General features: G+C 41.3%; 1 protein-coding gene and 1 non-coding gene across 2 annotated transcripts in view; both read left to right on the forward strand.

Moving 5' to 3' along the window:
- banp (BTG3 associated nuclear protein) overlaps positions 1-18,901 on the forward strand; it is an 87,651-nt gene that overhangs the window by 16,962 nt on the left and 51,788 nt on the right. The window contains exons 6-8 of the mRNA XM_063001551.1: positions 7,723-7,850; positions 10,922-10,993; positions 15,715-15,759. Of these exons, the coding sequence (XP_062857621.1) occupies positions 7,723-7,850; positions 10,922-10,993; positions 15,715-15,759 (245 nt within the window). The remainder of the gene's footprint in view (positions 1-7,722; positions 7,851-10,921; positions 10,994-15,714; positions 15,760-18,901) is intronic.
- LOC134325754 (U1 spliceosomal RNA) lies at positions 15,940-16,096 on the forward strand. Its single transcript, XR_010014340.1, has one exon. It is a non-coding gene; the product is annotated as a U1 spliceosomal RNA (small nuclear RNA).

The following is an 18,901-nucleotide window of genomic DNA, read 5'->3' on the forward strand; positions in this document are numbered from 1 at the left end:
TAAGCCATTATATGCACCTACATATTTGATCTAATACTACCCTTCTGAGGCAATGGATATTGTTACAGATAGCAAGATAATAAGTCAGTAGTATAAAAGCACCGGTCTAATGCATCACAAAATAATCAGGTTATTTCCTTAAAGTCTCAAGTCATGTAACCCACTAATGCTGTTTAGAATTATGATGGTACATATGTTTTTAGTTTCATTTTTCTTGGATAGCTTTGCACTTTTTAGAGGTCGCCACAGCGGATCTGGTCCACATATCAGACATTTTCAGTTTTTATACTCAATGCACTAATCATGTCTGTGCAGACGATAGCACTGCTGAGGTTTGGTTAAATCATCGGTTCGAAACTCAGCTCTGCCATCTGGCTGGACTGGGCACCTACATGAACAATGATTGGCTGTTGTTTATACAGGGTGGGAGCTGGATGGGGACTCTTCATAGCTGATGCAGTTTACATTTACTGTTAGTATGTGTTGTGCTGGTACGAGTGGATCAGACACAGCAGTGCTGCTGGAGTTTTTAAATACCGTGTCCACTCACTGTCCACTCTATTAGACACTCCTACCTAGTTGGTCCACCTTGTAGATGTAAAGTCAGAGACGATCACTCATCTATTGCTGCTGTTTGAGTTGGTCATCTTCTAGACCTTCCTCAGTGGTCACAGGGTGCTGCCCACAGCACCCTGTTGGCTAGATATATTTTGTTGGTGGACTATTCTCAGTCCAGCAGTGACAGTGAGGTGTTTAAAAACTCCATCAGCGCTGCTGTGTCTGATCCACTGATACCAGCACAACACACACTAACACACCACCACCATGGTCAGTGTCACTGCAGTGCTGAGAATGATCCACCACCCAAATAATACCTACTCTGTAGTGGTCCTCTGGTGGTCCTGACCATTGAAGAACAGGGTGAAAGGGGGCTAACAAAGCATGCAGAGAAACAGATGGTCTACAGTCAGTAATTGTAGAACTTCAAAGTGCTTGTATATGGTAAGTGGAGCTGAGAAAATGGACAGTGAGTGTAGAAACAAGGAGGTGATTTTAATGTTATGGCTGATCGGTGTATAAATATATATATATATATATATATATATATATATATACAGTGTATCACAAAAGTGAGTACACCCCTCACATTTCTGCAGATATTTAAGTATATCTTTTCATGGGACAACACTGACAAAATGACACTTTGACACAATGAAAAGTAGTCTGTGTGCAGCTTATATAACAGTGTAAATTTATTCTTCCCTCAAAATAACTCAATATACAGCCATTAATGTCTAAACCACCGGCAACAAAAGTGAGTACACCCCTTAGTGAAAGTTCCTGAAGTGTCAATATTTTGTGTGGCCACCATTATTTCCCAGAACTGCCTTAACTCTCCTGGGCATGGAGTTTACCAGAGCTTCACAGGTTGCCACTGGAATGCTTTTCCACTCCTCTATGACGACATCACGGAGCTGGCGGATATTCGAGACTTTGCGCTCCTCCACCTTCCGCTTGAGGATGCCCCAAAGATGTTCCATTGGGTTTAGGTCTGGAGACATGCTTGGCCAGTCCATCACCTTTACCCTCAGCCTCTTCAATAAAGCAGTGGTCGTCTTAGAGGTGTGTTTGGGGTCATTATCATGCTGGAACACTGCCCTGCGACCCAGTTTCCGGAGGGAGGGGATCATGCTCTGCTTCAGTATTTCACAGTACATATTGGAGTTCATGTGTCCCTCAATGAAATGTAACTCCCCAACACCTGCTGCACTCATGCAGCCCCAGACCATGGCATTCCCACCACCATGCTTGACTGTAGGCATGACACACTTATCTTTGTACTCCTCACCTGATTGCCGCCACACATGCTTGAGACCATCTGAACCAAACAAATTAATCTTGGTCTCATCAGACCATAGGACATGGTTCCAGTAATCCATGTCCTTTGTTGACATGTCTTCAGCAAACTGTTTGCGGGCTTTCTTGTGTAGAGACTTCAGAAGAGGCTTCCTTCTGGGGTGACAGCCATGCAGACCAATTTGATGTAGTGTGCGGCGTATGGTCTGAGCACTGACAGGCTGACCCCCCACCTTTTCAATCTCTGCAGCAATGCTGACAGCACTCCTGCGCCTATCTTTCAAAGACAGCAGTTGGATGTGACGCTGAGCACGTGCACTCAGCTTCTTTGGACGACCAACGCGAGGTCTGTTCTGAGTGGACCCTGCTCTTTTAAAACGCTGGATGATCTTGGCCACTGTGCTGCAGCTCAGTTTCAGGGTGTTGGCAATCTTCTTGTAGCCTTGGCCATCTTCATGTAGCGCAACAATTCGTCTTTTAAGATCCTCAGAGAGTTCTTTGCCATGAGGTGCCATGTTGGAACTTTCAGTGACCAGTATGAGAGAGTGTGAGAGCTGTACTACTAAATTGAACACACCTGCTCCCTATGCACACCTGAGACCTAGTAACACTAACAAATCACATGACATTTTGGAGGGAAAATGACAAGCAGTGCTCAATTTGGACATTTAGGGGTGTAGTCTCTTAGGGGTGTACTCACTTTTGTTGCTGGTGGTTTAGACATTAATGGCTGTATATTGAGTTATTTTGAGGGAAGAATAAATTTACACTGTTATATAAGCTGCACACAGACTACTTTTCATTGTGTCAAAGTGTCATTTTGTCAGTGTTGTCCCATGAAAAGATATACTTAAATATCTGCAGAAATGTGAGGGGTGTACTCACTTTTGTGATACACTGTATATATATATATACAGTGTATCACAAAAGTGAGTACACCCCTCACATTTCTGCAAATATTTCATTATATCTTTTCATGGGACAACACTATAGACATGAAACTTGGATATAACTTAGAGTAGTCAGTGTACAGCTTGTATAGCAGTGTAGATTTACTGTCTTCTGAAAATAACTCAACACACAGCCATTAATGTCTAAATGGCTGGCAACATAAGTGAGTACACCCCACAGTGAACATGTCGAAATTGTGCCCAAAGTGTCAATATTTTGTGTGACCACCATTATTATCCAGCACTGCCTTAACCCTCCTGGGCATGGAATTCACCAGAGCTGCACAGGTTGCTACTGGAATCCTCTTCCACTCCTCCATGATGACATCACGGAGCTGGTGGATGTTAGACACCTTGAACTCCTCCACCTTCCACTTGAGGATGCGCCACAGGTGCTCAATTGGGTTTAGTCCATCACCTTTACCTTCAGCTTCCTCAGCAAGGCAGTTGTCATCTTGGAGGTTGTGTTTGGGGTCGTTATCCTGTTGGAAAACTACCATGAGGCCCAGTTTTCGAAGGGAGGGGATCATGCTCTGTTTCAGAATGTCACAGTACATGTTGGAATTCATGTTTCCCTCAATGAACCGCAGCTCCCCAGTGCCAGCAACACTCATGCAGCCCAAGACCATGATGCTACCACCACCATGCTTGACTGTAGGCAAGATACAGTTGTCTTGGTACTTCTCACCAGGGCGCCGCCACACATGCTGGACACCATCTGAGCCAAACAAGTTTATCTTGGTCTCGTCAGACCACAGGGCATTCCAGTAATCCATGTTCTTGGACTGCTTGTCTTCAGCAAACTGTTTGCGGGCTTTCTTGTGCGTCAGCTTCCTTCTGGGATGACGACCATGCAGACCGAGTTGATGCAGTGTGCGGCGTATGGTCTGAGCACTGACAGGCTGACCTCCCACGTCTTCAACCTCTGCAGCAATGCTGGCAGCACTCATGTGTCTATTTTTTAAAGCCAACCTCTGGATATGACGCCGAACACGTGGACTCAACTTCTTTGGTCGACCCTGGCGAAGCCTGTTCCGAGTGGAACCTGTCCTGGAAAACCGCTGTATGACCTTGGCCACCATGCTGTAGCTCAGTTTCAGGGTGTTAGCAATCTTCTTATAGCCCAGGCCATCTTTGTGGAGAGCAATAATTCTATTTCTCACATCCTCAGAGAGTTCTTTGCCATGAGGTGCCATGTTGAATATCCAGTGGCCAGTATGAGAGAATTGTACCCAAAACACCAAATTTAACAGCCCTGCTCCCCATTTACACCTGGGACCTTGACACATGACACCAGGGAGGGACAACGACACATTTGGGCACAATTTGGACATGTTCACTGTGGGGTGTACTCACTTATGTTGCCAGCTATTTAGACATTAATGGCTGTGTGTTGAGTTATTTTCAGAAGACAGTAAATCTACACTGCTATACAAGCTGTACACTGACTACTCTAAGTTATATCCAAGTTTCATGTCTATAGTGTTGTCCCATGAAAAGATATAATGAAATATTTGCAGAAATGTGAGGGGTGTACTCACTTTTGTGATACACTCTCACAAAAGTGAGTACACCCCTCACATTTCTGCAAATATTTCATTATATCTTTTCATGGGACAACACTATAGAAATAAAACTTGGATATAACTTAGAGTAGTCAGTGTACAGCTTGTATAGCAGTGTAGATTTACTGTCTTCTGAAAATAACTCAACACACAGCCATTAATGTCTAAATAGCTGCAACATAAGTGAGTACACCCCACAGTGAACATGTCCAAATTGTGCCCAAATGTGTCGTTGTCCCTCCCTGGTGTCATGTGTCAAGGTCCCAGGTGTAAATGGGGAGCAGGGCTGTTAAATTTGGTGTTTTGGGTACAATTCTCTCATACTGGCCACTGGATATTCAACATGGCACCTCATGGCAAAGAACTCTCTGAGGATGTGAGAAATAGAATTGTTGCTCTCCACAAAGATGGCCTGGGCTATAAGAAGATTGCTAACACCCTGAAACTGAGCTACAGCATGGTGGCCAAGGTCATACAGCGGTTTTCCAGGACAGGTTCCACTCGGAACAGGCTTCACCAGGGTCGACCAAAGAAGTTGAGTCCACGTGTTCGGCGTCATATCCAGAGGTTGGCTTTAAAAAATAGACACATGAGTGCTGCCAGCATTGCTGCAGAGGTTGAAGACGTGGGAGGTCAGCCTGTCAGTGCTCAGACCATACGCCGCACACTGCATCAACTCGGTCTGCATGGTCGTCATCCCAGAAGGAAGCTGACGCACAAGAAAGCCCGCAAACAGTTTGCTGAAGACAAGCAGTCCAAGAACATGGATTACTGGAATGCCCTGTGGTCTGACGAGACCAAGATAAACTTGTTTGGCTCAGATGGTGTCCAGCATGTGTGGCGGCGCCCTGGTGAGAAGTACCAAGACAACTGTATCTTGCCTACAGTCAAGCATGGTGGTGGTAGCATCATGGTCTTGGGCTGCATGAGTGTTGCTGGCACTGGGGAGCTGCAGTTCATTGAGGACAACATGAATTCCAACATGTACTGTGACATTCTGAAACAGAGCATGATCCCCTCCCTTCGAAAACTGGGCCTCATGGCAGTTTTCCAACAGGATAACGACCCCAAACACAACCTCCAAGATGACAACTGCCTTGCTGAGGAAGCTGAAGGTAAAGGTGATGGACTAAACCCAATTGAGCACCTGTGGCGCATCCTCAAGTGGAAGGTGGAGGAGTTCAAGGTGTCTAACATCCACCAGCTCCGTGATGTCATCATGGAGGAGTGGAAGAGGATTCCAGTAGCAACCTGTGCAGCTCTGGTGAATTCCATGCCCAGGAGGGTTAAGGCAGTGCTGGATAATAATGGTGGTCACACAAAATATTGACACTTTGGGCACAATTTGGACATGTTCACTGTGGGGTGTACTCACTTATGTTGCCAGCCATTTAGACATTAATGGCTGTGTGTTGAGTTATTTTCAGAAGACAGTAAATCTACACTGCTATACAAGTTGAACACTGACTACTCTAAGTTATATCCAAGTTTTATTTCTATAGTGTTGTCCCATGAAAAGATATAATAAAATATTTGCAGAAATGTGAGGGGTGTACTCACTTTTGTGATACACTGTATATATATATATATATATAAAATAAGTTGTTGTGTAAAATTTGACGAAACAAAGCTGACGACTGAAAAGTGTGCGTACCTCACAGCATAGCACAAGTTTAAGAACTGATGCTCAACCAAGAAGACAAACCTTAGACCCATCAGTCAACATGCCAAATATCTCCGGTAATTGGACCAATCATTAGTCTGAGTTATTCATCATAATCTGGCACTGCACCAATAAAATCTTTTTAAAAATTGATCAGCATTTGTCATAGTTATGGGCAAAGATACATAGGTCCCTTTTTACTCGCAGTGTAATATAGAAAAAAATGTAAGAACGGCAAAATCCTTATGATAGATGATTTTAGCTTCAATGACTTATTTGTATGACAGGTAATCATCACAAAGTATAAAATAGACAAGTTGAGAAACTACAGACGAAACGTTTCTTTTACATGCCACAATTTTATTACTCAAGATTAGATGCTATTGCTGCTCATCCAAACTATGTTAACTATGTGGCATCAGTCTCCAAAAAAATCTTTAAATATTATGCATTCAGTGCTCAATTATAGTCCTCCACCGCTGAGGCGATTAACCCAGTAACTGTGATGAGGTAAAATTGTGATTGTGGTTTTACTCAATTGTTAAATAAATGTTTTCTGTCAAGGAGTTCTGGAGAGCTTAACTGTACCCAAATCCTCTGTGCTTATGATAATAACATGGCTAGCACACCATTCTGTTTCTTTTGTTAAGGGTAAGGTAGCATGGGGTTTTCCATTGATAATAAGTCCTTGGAATTCTAATGTTGGCCAGTTATTGACTGTTGTATTGGAAGGGTCCACATCTGTTTTGTAGTTAGCTGTGTAAGGTATTTGGCTATGTGCAGTTAGATGTTTCTTCATAAAGCTTTAGCATTAGTCACATAGTTTGACCTACAGTATTTGATTGGTATCCTTTATGTAAGCATGTGTGTGGGTACTTTACACATGTAAGCACTAGTCAATAGTGTGCATCTTTCTGTTAGGGGCAGGGACAGGGGTTTGTTGGGTAGCACTGTTGCCTTACAGCAGAAAAGGTTCTGTGTTCGATTCCCAGGTCAAGCGGTCTGTGTGGAGTTTGCATGTTCTCCTCGTGTCTGTGTGGGTTTCCTCCATAGCTCCGGTTTCCTCCCACAGTCCAAAGACATGCAAGTGAGGTGAATTGTCCAAATGTCCATGACTGTGTTTGAGATTAAAGACTTAAACTGATGAATGTAACCAAAGTGTGTAAAACATGATGTTAAAATCCTAATAAATAAATATATAAATTCTGTCAGGGTGTGACTGCTAGGCTACAGGGGTTGTGTGTACTTTAAGTGTCTTTAGACTACTTATCTGAGAGGCAGTGCTGTATTTCTGGTGGTAGTTTATGTTATATAAACATGTACAATATCCATCTGTGTACAGAAGACTTTGCTTAATTTAAAGCACACCAGTGCTTATATGATTAATGTATATGAGCTGTACGTGTGGCCTAGCCATATGTGTATATGTTTGCTCAACATATTGCATAATATTTAGCCTATAGTCTAGTGTGAAAGAGCATGTGTTTTCAGCAAAGTAAATGTTTATAAACGTACATGTATGAATAAATGTACAGTGTCATCAAATTGCTCTTCTCGTCTAGCCTGGAAATGTATAAGTGCTAGTTCTACTTCGTTCTTTCAGCCACATGACACTAATCCTCTCTACACAGCATGTGTTTCAGTAATGTGCAAATTCCTGATATATGTGGTGCATGTGTGTGTACAGAGGGAGGTTCAATAACAGAAACGGCATCTTTAGAGAGCTCTACGCAACAGGCCCTCCAGTACGCTCTGGCCGGCGCTGCCCAGCAGGTCCAGATCCACCGAATAGGAGAAGACGGGCAGGTGCAAGTTGTAAGTACAGACCCACACCTACATCCTTTGTGGATAGTTGCAAGGTCTTCTGCTCAGTATGTGAACAATCTAAACATTTATGCATCGTCTCTACGCCTCAGTCTTCAACAGTCGAGCACACACGCTCACTCATACCGGTCAGCTCCTCTCCACGGGACTGTGTGTGGGGCCCTGCCCTCTTTTTCATGTTAGTGTTTAATCAAGCTGTGTTCTAATAACTGAAAGCTTCCTGTTGCCTGCTCCTATAGTTTCCCTCACTGGGAATTTTCCCTGACCCTTAAACCTTCCAGCTGCATCAGAACAACTCCCACACATGCAGCTTTTTTTCCCTAAACTGTATATTCAAATATAGCACCAGTGAAGTGTCTCATAATTTTTTGCAAGCTAAAAAAGGAATCGTATAGTTTAAACAGCATATCTGGCTAAAATAAAAGAGCTAATTTAAAGTTTAATCATCAGGTAAAAATGTGCAGGTTTTATAGTGTCAATAAGTGCTCCTATTATGGCACAGTCCCCGTTTTAGCTTTAGTACATGCTGTGCCGCTGGATCACAAACACAAGTGATGTGTTAGGGCAGCCTAGTGGTTAAGGTGCTGGTCCAGTAATCAGAAGGTTGCCGGTTCAAGCCTCACCACTGCCAGGTTGCCACTGTTGGGCCCTTGAGCAAGGTCCTTAACCCTCAATTACGTAGATTGTATACTGTCACAACTGTAAGTTGCTTTGGATAAAAGCGTCTGCTAAATGTCGAAAATGACAAGTAGCAGCAATGACGAATAAGAAATGAGGATATCAAGTATATCCAGACTTTGTACTCTAAAGCAGTGGTCCCCAACCACCGGGCCATTTATTACCAGGCAGCACAGAAAGAATAAATAATTTGAGATCGCTACTTTTCGGGTCTTATTGTCTCCAATCACCACTAGGTGGAAGCAGTGTCTCGTTGCATTGAAAAAAGCTCCCACAGAGGTCCCACAGATTTTCCATTCTATAGCTCTTCTATTTTAACCCTCCTGTTATGTTTGTTTCTCGTCAGTTTGACCCAGGCATGTTTAATTATCCAAAAGTGTCAGAAACCAAAAAATCCTTGTTGTATGTAATCATTGTTTATATCTCATTATTAACTCCTTCTGCTTGGCTTAAGAAGTTAAATAAAGAAATAAAGTTTCATACCAAAAAATACTTTTAACTATATCTTTTTAGATTTTGAAACATTAAACATAACAGGAGGCTTAAATCCTCCTGTCCCCTCCGGTCCGTGAAATTATATCTTATATGAAACCGGTCTGTGGTGCAAAACAGGTTGGGGCCCGCTGGTCTAAAGCACTGTTTCTGTAGTTGTTATGCAGTTTATCAAATCTGAATACAAATAAATACTGTTTTGGCTTGATAAGAGTGTTCTGTTTCAAGGTCAAATCTGAAAATGAAGCATCAGCCAGGTAAAAATTTAATTGAAATTGTAATATGAATGCCTTTGAATGACTAAAATTAACATAGTAATGTCTTTTCCTCATTTTACTTAACCCTTTAATGGTCTCACCAAGAAAATTATGTTAAAAAAATTATTTCTTTGCATTTCTGGGACTACCAACAACAAACAATTACTATTTTTTTTACTGGTGCACACAGTATTTTTGTAATGAGCCTCTACCAAACAAGATGATCACAAAAATTATGCAACGTATATGTTATATATGATGCAACGTACAAGTTGACGTATATGTTTTCTTAAAACCATCTACCAATATTTTTGAGTTTAACACTTGTCAACCAAGGAGTAGATACAGCACAAACAAGATTATTTAAATACAGCTTATTTTTACCCAAGTATGTAGACTTAAAGTTAGCTCAACCAAATGGTTGAGCAGACCAAAATAATCCACTCAGGTGGAGCAGCAGTCTGTTACGCCGGCCCACCACTGCTGAGATCCTGGTTTGAATTTTACTCTTCTGGGCAGGAAGGAATCCTAGACATTTTACTGTTGATCTCAGACTTTTGGCCCCCAGTGTTTATACAAATTCAACTCCATACTAATACCCATGGTTTTGAGGAATAATGTCCAACAAGCTACGTTTAAGAATCCACAATTCCTGCTTTTGTTATACTGGTGTTAAAATTAATGTAAAATTTTTATGAATTTGATTGATTTTGAAGTCTTAAGTTTACATAAAGCATTCATAAAACATGCTAGCACACCAGAGCTGACATCTCAGACTCACCGGGTCAAATCTCAGCTCTGCTACTGGCAGGCTGGGTGCCTACACGAACAATGATTGGCTTGTTGTTCAGGGAGGGTGCCTGAGAGGATTCCTCATAACTGATGCAATTACGATCCCTGCTGGCTGATTGAGGGTGCCTGCACAGAGATGAGGGATAATGTGTTGATCAGGGTGTGGCTTTCCGTACACAAAGCTGATCCACATATGAACTTGCCTCTTGCAAGTGAAAAGATGCAGTCGGCTACTGCACACGTGTCAGATGGGCGTATGTATTGATTAGATTAGATTGGGAGTTGTGCATGTGCCAGGGGATTCACATTTGGAAATTGGAAATGACTAGTTTGGAAGATAAAGGGTTTAAATCCAGAAAAACAAGAAGCTAATTGTAAGCTGTCCTATTTTTTCTTAAGCATTTTTAAAGATAAAAAAAATTAAAAACAATGCTTCTAAAAGCAATCACAGTTTTATCTTGTCACTGTTCACATCTGTTGGATGTTGACACATGGAGGTAAAACCAGAGTGTGCCTAGAACAGCTGTTAACCTCTGCTTTGATCACCGGCTGGTTGGAATGAGGGGTTGGAGGAAGAGAGAATTTGAATGAGCAGTTTTCAGCAGTTATTAGCTTCCTGATACAACTTCAAACTGAGCTTAAAGTTTACAATCGCTGTTAATGCACTGGAGAATTGTAAATGTAAAGCACACACGTTGGCAGAGCTAGGCATTCATTAGCTGCCACACCAACTCTGGCTTTACAGAGCACAGAAAAAGCAAGACCCCACTATTTAACTGCAATCACACATCTGCTAGGACACACACAGTTTGCATAAACTTGTTCTGATTTGTTCCTCAACAGATTCCACAGGGACACCTCCACATAGCTCAGGTGCCACAGGGGGAGCAGGTGCAAATCACACAAGACAGTGAGGTAAGCAAATCTGCTTTTATTGATTTTAATTTTCCACATTCTGTCTGAATCACTTATTCCTATTCCTCTGTATTTATATTGTGTTACACTGTAGTAAAGACATGAGTGATATCAGAAGGTCTGACTGTGGCACACCCAGTCTTCACTAACCAAAGCCAGCATTCACATTCTGAAGTTTGTTTCTCAATCGAGATAACCGTAGCCTGTTTTTGTGTGTGCTTCTCATTGCAAACTCATTTTAGCATACACATTCTTACAGAATCAGTATCTGCAACGTCAACGTTTCCCAACACCTGAAGCTTATTAACGCACAATCATCAATCACAGAGGTTTCATAACCTGAACGTCATTCCCTGAGAAGAGTGATCATTCAGGGGTATTACTGTCTCTTTCAATGCAGCACAGGGTCGTTCACATCTAGGGTTTAGAGATAGTTTTGGAGTCAACTGGATCTGCAGTGATTGCATGTGAATGTCCACCTGGGAAGAAATGCCTCAGTGATGTTTGTTAGTCCTCAAAAAGGGGGTGGTGTGTGAAAACATTAAGATTTGATTCAAGGAAAAGCATAGGGGTAGTCTATTTAACTTTTCTTTTTTCTTTTTTCTATTATTTGCACGGTATTGTTTTTATTCAGAATGTCATCCCGAGTGAATTAAGAGCTCTGGAATATACACTGGGGTCAAGCAAGAATATAATCTCTTTTGCACATGTTGTTTTATCCAGTGCATAATATCCAATTTAATCTTTTGACTATGCATGTATGAACTAAAAGGGGTATTAAAAATGATAAAGGATATGTTTAAGAATGAAATTAATCCAGGTGGTTTTAGGGGGGTAACAGTGCTGTGTTTAAACATCAGATATTATTAACAGTCTTTTTTTTATTATTAAAAAAGCCCTTGTTGGCAGAAATTATTACAATTTGGCACCATTGTGGTTAAATTTTTAGTGGCAGTTCAGTTTTTTTGGCTGCTTTCGAGTATTGTTCAGTGTATGTGCTGTTCTTGCTGTTTTTGAGTCTTCCTGCAATGCTTTTGTTTGCTTCTTTCTTTCTTTCATTAATTCATAGTAATAACTTTTGTCATCAACCACTTTATTTGGGTGTTATTTCTGGTCAGTGTTGTGGCAGGTCCAATTCCATCAGGGAAAACTGGACGCAAGGCAGAAATTTTCTGGACAGGGCGCCAATTCATCACAGGGCTTAAGCCAACACCCTCAGTTATGTCTGTGTAGACCTCCGGCAGGCCGATAGTGGTGGTGGGCTAGCGTAATAAACCACCTTTTTTGTAATCATTAGTTAATAAGGGCAGTTGAAGCCAGCAGAAGGTCGCTGGTTCAAACCCCACCACTGCCAGGTTGCCACTGTTGGGCCATTGAGCAAGGCCCTTAACCCTCAGTTGCTTAGACTTTGGATAAAAGCGTCTGCTAAATGCTGAAAATGTAAATGTAGTAAAATCATGTGGTAAAATTTCTTATCTGTAGCTATAGCTCTGTGGCCCATTATTGGAAGTTGGGTTTTCTAAATTTATACCTAAAATGTTTTACCCTTTACAATTTCATAATCACAGTTTCATAATCATAACTCATTGCATGGAATCTTCCTAATTAATTTCAACATTGTCTTTAAATAAAGAACCCAGGCTCATATTATTTTCCTTTTTTGTTTGCAGGATTCATTTTTAGAAATTACATTACTTGTTTATAGCCTAAAATATTCTTGTAAGTTTTTATAAGCATTAATTAATCTGTATGTAGATATTTATGGCCCTGGAAATCATGTAAAGTAATATATATATTTTTTCAGACCGGTAAAGTTTTAAAAAATGATGACTTATCCTTTAGGCTTTAAAAACCATTTTCTTCTAGGCATGTATCCAAGGAACTAATCTAAAACCTTTGCTACAAATTGTGCAAACGCCTTACATTTGCACAACTGTGGAAAATTGAAGGTGTCTCTTCAGAAATAAAGCAAATGTAATGGAAATCTGGTTTGAACTTTTTATAAACTGCAGAGTTGAAAGTTTGAATTCAGGACTGTCTGATCCCCTCTGTTTGACAGTTAAACAAAACTCTATTTAGGTAAGTCGCTTTAGATAAAAACATCTGCCAAACAAAGAAACGAGAAAGGCGGGCTGTTGTAAAAATATAATAAGGACCAGAGGAGTCTTATTTATGGCAGATATTAGTAACATTTTATGTAGGCATTGGGAACAAAACTTTTCTTGACTTTTAATGTTTGATTGTTTATTTATATACAAACTCCATTTCCAAAAGAGTTTCTTTCTAAAAATGCAATGAAAACTGAAATCTTTAGTTTATTAATTCACTTGAATCTTTATATAAGAGTCGAAGAGCACAAAGACAATATTTTTTAGTGTTCTCAATGATAAACTTAATTTGTTAAATATATACTAATTTAGAAAAGTATGCCTGCAGCACACTAAAAAAAGAGCTGGGACAGAGACATGTTTACCACTGAGTCACATTCTCATTTCTTTTAATTACACCTTTTCGTTTTCATTTTCAGCATTTAGCAGACATCTTTATCCAAAGCGCCTTACAATACTGTGACAGCATACAGTCTGAGCAATTGAGGGTTGCTCAAGGACCCATCAGCAGCAATCTGGCAGTGGTGGGGCTTAAACCAGCAATTTTTTGATTACTAGTCCAGTACCATAACCACTAGGCTACAACTGCCCTACAACTTTTTAATTGTTTGGGAGTTAAAGATACTAATTGTTGCAAGCATAATTTGCCCATTTTTGCTTTGTACAAGACCTGTGGTCACCTTTGTCTTATTTTCTTTTCTCTATGATGCAGCCATACATTTTCAATAGGAGTCAGATCTGAACTGCAGGCAGGCCAGTCAAGCATATGCACTCTATGTCTACAGAGCACTTCTGTAACATGCAGAATGAAGCCTGGCATCATCCCGCTAAAGTAGACATGGAGACCCTGAGACATTGTTTTGATGGCAGCATATGTCTCTCCAATACAATTTTGCAAAGACTGATGTTCTGTTGGATGCTCCTTTTATATTCAATATTGATGACCTCACCAGTTGAACTGCTAATTGTGGAATTAGCGTGACGATCACCACTAGACAAACTACATATTCATTTATTTTAAGTAGATATATGCAAAACTATAAAAAAAGCAGAAAATTAAAAGACTGAAAACACATAAACCGATCAGCCATAACATTAAAACCACCTCCTTGTTTCTACACTCACTGTCCATTTTATTAGCTCCACTTACCATATAGAAGCACTTTGTAGTTCTACAATTACTGACTGTAGTCCATCTGTTTCGCTGCATGCTGTGTTAGCCCCCTTTCATGCTGTTCTTCAATGGTCAGGACTCTCCCAGGACCACTACAGAGTAGGAATTATTTAGGTGGTGGATCATTCTCAGCACTGCAGTGACACTGACATGGTGGTGGTGTGTTAGTGTGTGTTGTGCTGGTATGAGTGGATCAGACACAGCAATCTTGATGGAGTTTTTAAACACCTCACTGTCACTAATGGACTGAGAATAGTCCACCAACCAAAAATATCCAGCCAACAGTGCTCCGTAGGAAGCGTCCTGTGACCACTGAGGAAGGTCTAGAAGATGACCAACTCAAACAGCAGCAATAGATGAGCGATCGTCTCTGACTTAACATCTACAAGGTGGACCAACTAGGTAGGAGTGAGTAATAGAGTGGACAGTGAGTAGACACTGTATTTCAAAACTCCAGCAGTGCTGCTGTGTCTGATCCACTCATACCAGCACAACACACACTAACACACCACCACCATGTCATTGTCACTGCAGTGCTGAGAATGATCCACCACCTAAATAATACCTGCTCTGTGGTGGTCCTGTGGGGGACCTGACCATTGAAGAACAGGGTGAAATCAGGGTAAAAATGTATGTAGAGAAACAGATGGACTACAGTCAGTAATTGTACAACTACAAAGTGCTCCTATATGGTAAGTGGAGCTGATTAAATGGACAGTGAGTGTAAAAACAAGGAGATGGTTTTAATGTTGTGGATGATTGGTGTATAGTTCATTTCAGTTCGCTTTAAGAGTGCCAGCCAAAGTTTTCCTCCTCCTTTAACTGTAGCTACAGTATATTGTTTGTTGTTGCAGCTCAAAGCTAAGATTGTCTCATCAAAGCCATTTGTTTAAAAGTTTAAAAAGGAAATGAGCTTATTCCCCGCTGCTCCCCTCTCCAGTGTGTTTGAGAGCGGAAATCTGTGTGTTTACGTGTGTGTAGCAGTGTCATATTTTTGCATGTGTGTATTTGTGTCTAAGCTCGCTACCTGCCAGAATTTAGCGCAAAAAATGTCCCATGCACAAAAATAATATGCCTTAGACTTTGCTTGCTTATTCTTCCAAAAAAGTCTGTTTGATGTATGCGATGGAAATGGTTCTCCGCTGCCACTGTGTTTTTGCTCGTTGGCTAGAAGTGTGCGTGTCTTTCAGTCATAAAATACATCCAGAACCACCATGAAAATTGAAAAGGGTTGACGTGTTGACAGCTTGAGTTTAGTCACATGCAGCAAATGACCAAATAGTCTGGTTTATTTACATAAGAGTACAGACAATGTTTTTTTTTCCTTTTTTTTATTTCAAGTTGTATAACTTGAGATGAAATAAAAGCTCAGCTCGTGGTTTTTATGGTTTTATTTTGTAATAGTGTCATAATAAACCTTCTTTCTGTGTCTTCTAAAGGGCAATCTACAGATCCACCAGGTTCACGTTGGACAGGATGGACAGGTAAGAGATTTTATTTACTTTCTGGAAATGGGAGCATACTTTATTTTAGTGTCCACTCATATCAAAGAGGCATCATCGCACAAAAGACCAGTGAGAGAGTTTTACACACTTGAGCAATATACATCTCTTGGCATTGGTATTAAGTGCGACACCTGCTACACTTCTGCAAGATCAGGGCAAAGACTTACCTGGCAGGGGCGGGACCATGATCAAGAAGGTGTTTCACCCAGGGCAAGGCTCAGCTGTTGCACTCCAGTTGTGCTGGCCCCTGCGAATCCCCTAAATGTGGGAATCTCGACTGCATCATTTCTTTTTTTATTTTATTTTATGCAATTTTTTCCATTTTTCTCCTGATTTAGCTCACTAAATTTTTGTCTTCCGCTGCTGATACCCGATTGCATCCGAGGAGAGCACGTCGCTGTACACGCCTCTTCCGACACGTGCACAGCCCTGCTCTTCTCGCCTCTGCTTTCTACACAGGCATCTCTTCCGCCAATCAGGGTCCTTATGAAGATTCCACTCACACATAGTCCGGTCCCCACCCTGCAGATATGGTGGCCAATTAGTATCTGTGCTGCAGGCACTGCCAATTATGCCTTCCAGATGGTGCCCAGCCCACCTGTGGCAACAGCGAGGTTCGAACCGAGGAGTTCAGAATCTCGGCGCTGGTGTGCAAGCGGAATATCCTGTGCTTGCGCTCTCCCCTGATTATTTTTTTTTAGGGAGCATGGTAGCCTGCTAAGTAGAGCTTTGGGCTATCAATCAAAAGGTTGAGAGTTCAAATCCCAGCTCTGCCATGCAGCCACTGTTGGGTCCTTAAGCAAGGCCCTTAACCCTGTCTGCTCCAGGGGAGCCGTACAATGGCTGACCCTGTGCTCTGACCCCAGCTTCCAAACTAGCTGGGATATGCGAAGAAAGAATTTCATCGTACTGTACACCTGTATATGTATAAATGACAAATAAAGGCGTTCTATTTTATTATATTATATTCTAAGACAGTGGTAGCTTAGTGGTTATGAATTTTACTTGTGTTTACGCTTCCCAAAAAATATTTTGTCCTACATGGCATATCCAGTATATGTGCAATTTACAAATGTATTGCTATTGTACAATTACAATAGCAATTGAGGGTTATGAGCCTTGCTCAAGGGCACAACAGTGGCAACCTGGAAGATGTGGGGCTTGAACCAGTGGCCTTCCAGTTACTAGACCTGTACTTTAGCCACTGTGCTACCCCTGCACCACTGCCATATGCAGGAGTGCAGAGCCTACTGCCATTGCATATTACTTAGTGACTGCATTGTAGTTTGGGTGTTTCTGGCAAGTAATGTAATGCGATATTGAGGCCAGTGCAAACACACCGCGTGTTATTCCTGTAACCCTGTGTTTCAGATCCATCTTTTTACAAAATTAGACACATAAATAAAAACTTTTTCCCTTTTGCAAGAGTAATTCCCATGAAGAGGAACAAAAATAGCCGTGAAAAAGGGTCAGCATTGTTCTAGTGGCAGTGTACTTGCTACCTTATTGATGTTTCTGCTCTGAGTTTGGGAAGGGGGGTGGTGGTGGTGGAGAACACAGAGCAGCTTGTGTCTTCTGCCTCTTGTGTGTATGACTTGGAAGAAGAACTAGTAAGGTTACTAGCCTAAGACCCATTGCGGTTTATTTCGCTGGAACTCCTCCACATCTTACTCCGCTTCAAGTCTCTTTGTCCTGTCCAAGTATTTTTTTTTCATGCTTCTTCTCTGTCCTCATCTTTGCTTTTAATCTCCATATGCTCTAGTCAGACCTTTTTTCTGCTTTCTTGGTTCTTTTCCCAGCTCTCTGAGGCCTTTCCTTCTCTCTTCCTGTCATTTGGCCTTGTTGTAGAGTGTAAATACTGCACTTGCTTCCGATATTTCACTCTGATACACTGACTACTGTAATGAGTGGCAGCATCAATTAAAGCTGAATTTTCATAAAGAAAGAGTTTCTTATAGACAATCAGTTCTTATAGATTAATCAGTTAAGCGATAACTGACAGAGAAGTCGTTCAGTTTATGCTGTCGGTTAAAGCTGTTTCAATACAATTCAATGTTTTTTTCAACAGCTGATGCTGATTTAAATTGAGTGCACAGCTACAGATCTTTCTCACCCTACGTTCAGACCGGCAGAGTTGTGCCTCAAAAAAGTGAACCTGCTGCCATTCACTTTCAATTAGAGCTGGCGATTTCTGGCCACAAGAGGCAGCACAAACGTTGATGATGTGAAAAGTTTAGCTTTATGCAAATTAGGAGCAAATCGATGAGGTGATTACCAATAGAAATTAGGCATTGAGCAGAGCGGTATGTGCTTTATCTCCACCACCGTAAAACAGTACAACCTTTTTTTGGTTCCTAATAATAGATATAATAGATAGAAGAGAAGCTCGTCAACGCTGCGTCAGACTTCCACAAGCAGATGGCAGCGATTGCAAAGAACAATGTTGACTGTCATGAGAGTGATGGACTACGCAGAGATGAAATGTATAGACGAGTGATTTTCCTCCAGGATTTTTATCTTTAGCTGGAACACATCTGACTTGTGGTAAAAACTGGGTCAGAGGGTATCTGATTTGTGATCAGATTGTTTCTGTACATTCTGAAGATACTAGACAGTAAAGTATGCTGTACTGCCATGGCAAGCAAACACCCACAGACAATATTGAACACAGGGTGATGAGCGAGCAGCGATTTGGGCGACAAGAGGCGAACAATCACTGCCGGTCTGAGCTTAGGGTTGCACATACCAGCGCGGAGTGCAGAAATGTAACTTACTCTTAGCTACTGTCAGTGCATATGCATTTTCATTATTATTTTGTTATTAGACACGGGGAGAACATGCAAAGTCCATACAGAAAGGACTTGGACCACCCACCTGGGAATCGAACCCAGAACCTTCTTGCTGTGAGGCGACAGTGCAGAGCATATGCACCAATTCTGTTTACAAATGTAAAGAGCATGCTGCAGTCCTTACCTGCTCTTTATTTTTTTTATTAGTTCTATTTAAATAATGCATTAAAATCACAAATGAAAGCTGTTTAGCATTCATGTGGAGTCTGACCACATGGATCCAAAAATTTTATTGACATTTTGCATCATAACCCCATTATTAAGGTAGAACT

This window comes from Trichomycterus rosablanca, chromosome 1 (genome assembly GCF_030014385.1).
Source record: "Trichomycterus rosablanca isolate fTriRos1 chromosome 1, fTriRos1.hap1, whole genome shotgun sequence".
NCBI classification, from domain to species: domain Eukaryota; kingdom Metazoa; phylum Chordata; class Actinopteri; order Siluriformes; family Trichomycteridae; genus Trichomycterus; species Trichomycterus rosablanca.